This window comes from Liolophura sinensis, chromosome 10 (genome assembly GCF_032854445.1).
Source record: "Liolophura sinensis isolate JHLJ2023 chromosome 10, CUHK_Ljap_v2, whole genome shotgun sequence".
Lineage (NCBI taxonomy): Eukaryota > Metazoa > Mollusca > Polyplacophora > Chitonida > Chitonidae > Liolophura > Liolophura sinensis.
The window spans coordinates 1,604,458-1,611,920 of NC_088304.1; the positions used below are offsets into that span (position 1 = coordinate 1,604,458).

Below are 7,463 nucleotides of genomic sequence, written 5' to 3' on the forward strand. Positions count from 1 at the left end.
ACGAATCTTGTGAGAGACCAAAGTATATACATTCTAAAACAGACATGTACTGTACCTACTGCCTCCATTGAGATTACTGCTACCTCCGTGTCTCGGTACCGTAGTCACGTAGATAGGCGCGTGATCTCGAGTGAAATATGTCAAGTGCCTTCACGTGTAAGTCGCGGTTTTTATTGCGAAAGCTAACCGCTGTGCCCAAAAGCTGCTTATTTCAAAGATTTCTTCGGGTGACGAAGTCAAACAAGTATCGGTTTTCTACGATGGCGGGGTCTGACAATTACGCAAAACTTTTTAGCAGTGAGAAAATTGCCCAGGCATACGCCCGTTTTCGCCCCGATTACAATGCTGCTGTATGGGATGTGATTATGGACTACTGTGAAAAAGGAACTTGCCATTTTGAACTGGCCGTGGATGTTGGGTGTGGAACAGGCCAGAGCACCTTACCACTGTCTGAACGTTTTAAACAAGTCATTGGAATAGATGTCAGCGAGCAACAAATAAAACACGCTCAGTCTAACTCCAAAGCTTCAAACATTTCATATCGAGTTGGGGCCGCGGAAGATTTGAGCAAAATCCAGGACGGCAGTGTTGATTTGATAACTTGTGCGCAAGCCTTGCACTGGATGGACCTTGAGAAGTTCTACCCAGAAGTTACCAGAGTTTCACGTCCTGGCGGATCTCTGGTAGCGTATGGATACGGTATATGGTGTCTGGATGTGAAGGAAGCAGAAGATATTTGTATGCAGGTATCTGTTGGACATGTTAAGGGAAAATATACTTCTCAACAGATGATGACAAACTTGACCATAAAGATCAGATTTGTGAAGGGTGTACTTAAAAACTTGCCAAACTTAAAAGAAAACAAATAATTTAACCTTAGTTATATTGGAAGAGAAATGATGTCAGTGCGCCCTTGGGCTATGGAAGTAACTCGTGCTTGATTGGTTAAAACTGATAACATGGCTGCACTTTTGATTTTCTCTATGTGTGCCAATTTGCTTACTTTGAACTGCAAGATCTCAGTTATACCACATCACAAAAATATAAAGGTTTACTTTTTAAACTTGGTGTGGGATGGTTTATCAGTGCATATATACATTCGATCTAGTCTTGTCTTTTCTTTTAATATGACTCTGCATAGCTACATATGATGCTGTCCTTTCATTGAACTAATTTATTTACTTAACTGTGCTTTTATGTCATACCCTAAGACTTTAACATGCTGACTTTCTCTCCAGGTACACATGGGAAAGTCTGCCAGCAGCCTGTGGATGGTCGTGGGTTTCCCTCATGCCCGGTTTCCTCTCACCATAATGTTAGCTGCCATCATGTGAAGCATTCTTGAGTATGGGGTAAAACACTAATCAAGTAAATAAATAACTTTGGCACTGCCTAGATTGGCACTATTTACATGTAGCTTGGCACTCAGCATGAGGGGAATAGATGAAATACTGGTCATTATAATATAGCTGTTTGAGGAGCTGTGGCTGGTGTCTTCAGCATGGCTTTCCTGTGAGGCAGCACTGTAAATATATCACCATTGGGTCCAGTCTGTTACAAGGAAACACTGTAAAGACTGAAATAATGTTGACAGTGACGTTAAACCTTAAGCAGACAGAACGAGCAAATGTTATGCCATACTCAAGACTATATACAAGTGCACCCAGATTGATAGGAGTCGAGTTTATGTGTGTAGGAAAGCAGACAGATCCAGGTGAAAAACACTGGCCTCTTCTTTAGGAGCCTTGTGTATTGCTAATATAACTAGTGTAATGATTGAAGCTGGACTTCATCTCATTGCCTGGAGTCATGCAGTGAGCCAACAAGAGTCCTTCAGCAAATTATTAAAGTGTCTTCCCTTCTGTTTATGATGTAGCTACAATTGAATTCATTGTCTGGAGTCATGAAGTTAGCCAACAAATTCGTTCAGCAAATTATTAAAGTGTCTTCCCTTCTGTTTATGATTTAGACACACTTGAACTCATTGTCTGGAGTCATGCAATTAGCCAGCAAGGGTCCTTCATCAGATTGTTAAAGTGTCTCCCCTTCTGTTTTATGATGCAGGTACTGGTAGGTTGATGTCACAAGTCTTGTCTGATATGAACTTCATATGTTTATGTCTAGCACTTACAGATGTTTGCTTTCAAAGGCTGAGTCACTCAAGGTATGGGTTCAGACTTGGTCATGGATATAGAACTTCACTGCTAGGTAGGAGTGATTCATTGTTTGCACAGTATGAAGCTCTGAGTCACTCAAGGTATGGGTTCAGACTTGGTCATGGATATAGAACTTCACTGCTAGGTAGGAGTGATTCATTGTTTGCACAGTATGAAGCTCTGAGTCACTCAAGGTATGGGTTCAGACTTGGTCATGGATATAGAACTTCACTGCTAGGTAGGAAGGATTCATTGTTTGCACAGTATGAAGCTCTGAGTCACTCAAGGTATGGGTTCAGACTTGGTCATGGATATAGAACTTCACTGCTAGGTAGGAAGGATTCATTGTTTGCACAGTATGAAGCTCTGAGTCACTGAAGGTATGGGTTCAGACTTGGTCATGGATATAGAACTTCACTGCTAGGTAGGAATGATTCATTGTTTGCACAGTATGAAGCTCTGAGTCACTCAAGGTATGGGTTCAGACTTGGTCATGGATATAGAACTTCACTGCTAGGTAGGAATGATTCATTGTTTGCACAGTATGAAGCTCTGAGTCACTCAAGGTATGGGTTCAGACTTGGTCATGGATATAGAACTTCACTGCTAGGTAGGAGTGATTCATTGTTTGCACAGTATGAAGCTCTGAGTCACTCAAGGTATGGGTTCAGACTTGGTCATGGATATAGAACTTCACTGCTAGGTAGGAGTGATTCATTGTTTGCACAGTATGAAGCTCTGAGTCACTCAAGGTATGGGTTCAGACTTGGTCATGGATATAGAACTTCACTGCTAGGTAGGAAGGATTCATTGTTTGCACAGTATGAAGCTCTGAGTCACTCAAGGTATGGGTTCAGACTTGGTCATGGATATAGAACTTCACTGCTAGGTAGGAATGATTCATTGTTTGCACAGTATGAAGCTCTGAGTCACTCAAGGTATGGGTTCAGACTTGGTCATGGATATAGAACTTCACTGCTAGGTAGGAGTGATTCATTGTTTGCACAGTATGAAGCTCTGAGTCACTCAAGGTATGGGCTCAGATATGGTCATGGATATAGAACTTCACTGCTAGGTAGGAGTGATTCATTGTTTGCACAGTATGAAGCTCTGAGTCACTCAAGGTATGGGTTCAGACTTGGTCATGGATATAGAACTTCACTGCTAGGTAGGAAGGATTCATTGTTTGCACAGTATGAAGCTCTGAGTCACTCAAGGTATGGGTTCAGACTTGGTCATGGATATAGAACTTCACTGCTAGGTAGGAGTGATTCATTGTTTGCACAGTATGAAGCTCTGAGTCACTCAAGGTATGGGTTCAGACTTGGTCATGGATATAGAACTTCACTGCTAGGTAGGAAGGATTCATTGTTTGCACAGTATGAAGCTCTGAGTCACTCAAGGTATGGGTTCAGACTTGGTCATGGATATAGAACTTCACTGCTAGGTAGGAATGATTCATTGTTTGCACAGTATGAAGCTCTGAGTCACTCAAGGTATGGGTTCAGACTTGGTCATGGATATAGAACTTCACTGCTAGGTAGGAGTGATTCATTGTTTGCACAGTATGAAGCTCTGAGTCACTCAAGGTATGGGTTCAGACTTGGTCATGGATATGGATATAGAACTTCACTGCTAGGTAGGAGTGATTCATTGTTTGCACAGTATGAAGCTCTGAGTCACTCAAGGTATGGGTTCAGACTTGGTCATGGATATAGAACTTCACTGCTAGGTAGGAGTGATTCATTGTTTGCACAGTATGAAGCTCTGAGTCACTCAAGGTATGGGTTCAGACTTGGTCATGGATATGGATATAGAACTTCACTGCTAGGTAGGAGTGATTCATTGTTTGCACAGTATGCACAGTATGGGGGGAGGGGGGTGCTGGGCACTCAGGTTTCCTCCACCCATAAAACGGAATGTCGTTGCATAAGTTATTAATTTGTTTTTTTATTTGATTGGTGTTTTACGACGTACTCAAGAATATTTCACTTATATGACGACGGCCAGCATTATGGTGGGAGGAAACTGGACAGAGCCCGGGGGAAAACCAACAACCATCTGCAGGCTGCTGTCAGGCCTTCAAACGTACGGCCGGAGAGGAAGACCAGCATGAGTTGGACTTGAACTCATAGCGACCACATTGGTGAGAGGCCAATGAGCCATGGAGGCTCCCATTGCATAAGGGAAAAATTCTGGAGTAAGTATAGTGTAAACAGCAATCAGATATATAAACCAATTTTTCTGTTACAGTTCTATGGAGAAACGTTGGGTCCATATTGGGGAACAGGTAGGAAGCATGTAGAGGAGAAATATTCCCAGTTTGCTCTGCCATTTCCAGGCTGGGTAAGGTGAGTGACAGATGTTGTCTTGTGAAATGGATCCTATGTTTCAATTTAGCCGTTATTTATAGACTCCATTACATTGTGTGTATATTTAAATGTCTGCAGTAATGAAGTAACTCGAGTTACTCACAATGGACAGTTCTTTGTGTTGAAAATGCCAACGTTGGGTTCGTATTTTGTCATGGTTACCATATCTCATGTGTCATGGTGACCTCAGCCCATTCCACTTCCCAGTCAGGGCACACACACTTCCCAGTCAGGGCACACACACTTCCCAGTCAGGTCGAACACACACTTCACAGTCAGGGTACACACACTTCCAAGTCAGGGCACATCCACCTCCCAGTCAGGGCACACACACTTCACAGTCAGGTCGAACACACACTTCCCAGTCAGGGTACACACAGTTCCAAGTCAGGGCACATCCACCTCCCAGTCAGGGCACACATACTACCCAGTCAGGTCGAACACACACTTCACAGTCAGGGTACACACGCCTCCGAGTCAGGGCACATCCACCTCCCAGTCAGGGCACACACACTTCACAGTCAGGTCGAACACACACTTCCCACTCAGGGTACACACAGTTCCAAGTCAGGGCACATTCCTTCCCAGTGAGGGTACACACACTTCCGAGTCAGGGCACACTTACTTCACACTCAGGGTACACCCACTTCACAATTAGGGCACACTCACTTCCCAGTCAGGGTATACCCACTTCACAGTCAGGGTATACCCACTCTTCAGTCCAGGCATACCCACTTCCCAGTCAGGGCACACCCACTTTCCAGTCAGGGCACAAACACTTCCCAGTCAGGGTACACCCACTTTCCAGTTAGGGCACACACACACCTCACAGTCAGGCTATACCTACTTCAGAGTCTGGGCACACTCCCTTCTCAGTCAGGGTACACCCACTTCCCAGTCAGGGTATACCCACTCTCCAGTCTCAGTATACCCCCAGTTAGGGCACACCCACTTCCCAGTCAGGGTGCACACACTTCCCAGTCAGGGTACACACGGTCACTTCGCAGTCTTCGCACTCACACTTCCTAATCAGGGTACACCCACTTCCGAATTAGGGTACACACACTTCCCAGTTAGGGTGCATGCACACCTCCCAGTCAGGACGCACACACACTTCCCACTCAGGGCACACCCACTTCTCAATTAGGACACACACACTTCCCAATCAGGGTACACTCACTTTCCACTCAAGGCATGCACTCACTTCCCAATTAGGGTGCATGCACACCTCCCAGTCAGGGCGCACACACGCTTCCCACTCAGGGCACACGCTCATACCCACTCAGAGCACACACACACTTCCCAGTCAGTGTACACACACTTCCCAGTCAGTGTACACCCACTTCACAGTCAGGGTGCACACTCTTCCCAGTCCGGGCACACACAGTCACTTCTCAGTCTTCGCACTCACACTTCCTAATCAGGATACACCCACTTCCGAATTAGGGTACACACACTTCCCAGTCATGGCACACCCACTTCTCAATTAGGGCACACACACTTCCCAATCAGGGTACACTCACTTTCCACTCAGGGCATGCACTCACTTCCCAGTTAGGGTGCATGCACACCTCCCAGTCAGGACGCACACACACTTCCCACTCAGGGCACACCCACTTCTCAATTAGGACACACACACTTCCCAATCAGGGTACACTCACTTTCCACTTAGGGCATGCACTCACTTCCCATTTAGGGTGCATGCACACCTCCCAGTCAGGGCGCACACACACTTCCCACTCAGGGCACACCCACTTCTCAATTAGGACACACACACTTCCCAATCAGGGTACACTCACTTTCCACTTAGGGCATGCACTCACTTCCCATTTAGGGTGCATGCACACTTCCCAGTCAGGGCGCACACACACTTCCCACTCAGGGCACACGCTCATACCCACTCAGAGCACACACACACTTCCCAGTCAGTGTACACACACTTCCCAGTCAGTGTACACCCACTTCACAGTCAGGGTGCACACTCTTCCCAGTCCGGGCACACACAGTCACTTCTCAGTCTTCGCACTCACACTTCCTAATCAGGATACACCCACTTCCGAATTAGGGCACACACACTTCCCAATCAGGGTACACTCACTTCCCACTCGGGGCATGCACTCACTTCCCAGTTAGGATGCCTGCACACCTCACAGTCAGGGCGCACACACACTTCCCAATCAGGGTGCACACACACATTGCCAATCAGAATGCACACCCACTTCCCACTTAGGACAAGCGCACATTCCCACTCAGAGCACATGCACTCCCCACAGTCAGGGCACACACACCCTTCCCAGTCAGGGCACACATACATTCCCAGTCAGAGCACATACACTTCCCAATTAGGGTGCACCCACTTTCCAGTCAAAGCACGCTCTCACTTCCCATTTAGGGTGCACACACACCTCCCAGTCAGGTCGCACACACACTTCCCAGTCAGGGCACACGCACATTCCCAGTCAGGGCACACACACATTTCCAGTCAGGGTACACCCACTTTACAGTCAGGTCGAACACGCACTTTCCAGCCAGGGCACACTCCCTTCTCATTCAGGGTACACTCATTTTCCAGTCAGGTCGAACCCACACTTTCCAGCCAGGGCACACACCCTTCCCAGTCAGGGCACACACACATTCCCAGTCAGGGCACACACACATTTCCAGTCAGGGTATACCCACTTCCCAGTCAGGATATACCCACTCCCCAGTCTCAGTATACCCCCAGCTAGGGCACACCCACTTCCCAGTCAGGGTACGCACACTTCCGAGTCAGGGCACACAGTCACTTCTCAGTCTTGGCACTCACACTTCCCAGTCAGGGCACACCCACTTCTCAGTCAGGGCACACACACCTCCCAGTCAGGGTACACACACTTCCCAGTCAGGGTACACACAGTCACTTCTCAGTCTTGGCACTCGCACATCCCAATCAGGG

General features: G+C 46.7%; 1 protein-coding gene across 1 annotated transcript in view; it reads left to right on the forward strand.

Moving 5' to 3' along the window:
- Positions 1-77: 77 nt before the first annotated feature.
- LOC135476602 (putative methyltransferase DDB_G0268948) overlaps positions 78-7,463 on the forward strand; it is a 10,553-nt gene continuing 3,167 nt past the window's right edge. The window contains exons 1-2 of the mRNA XM_064756681.1: positions 78-746; positions 4,410-4,507. Of these exons, the coding sequence (XP_064612751.1) occupies positions 138-746; positions 4,410-4,507 (707 nt within the window). The 5' untranslated portion in view covers positions 78-137. The remainder of the gene's footprint in view (positions 747-4,409; positions 4,508-7,463) is intronic.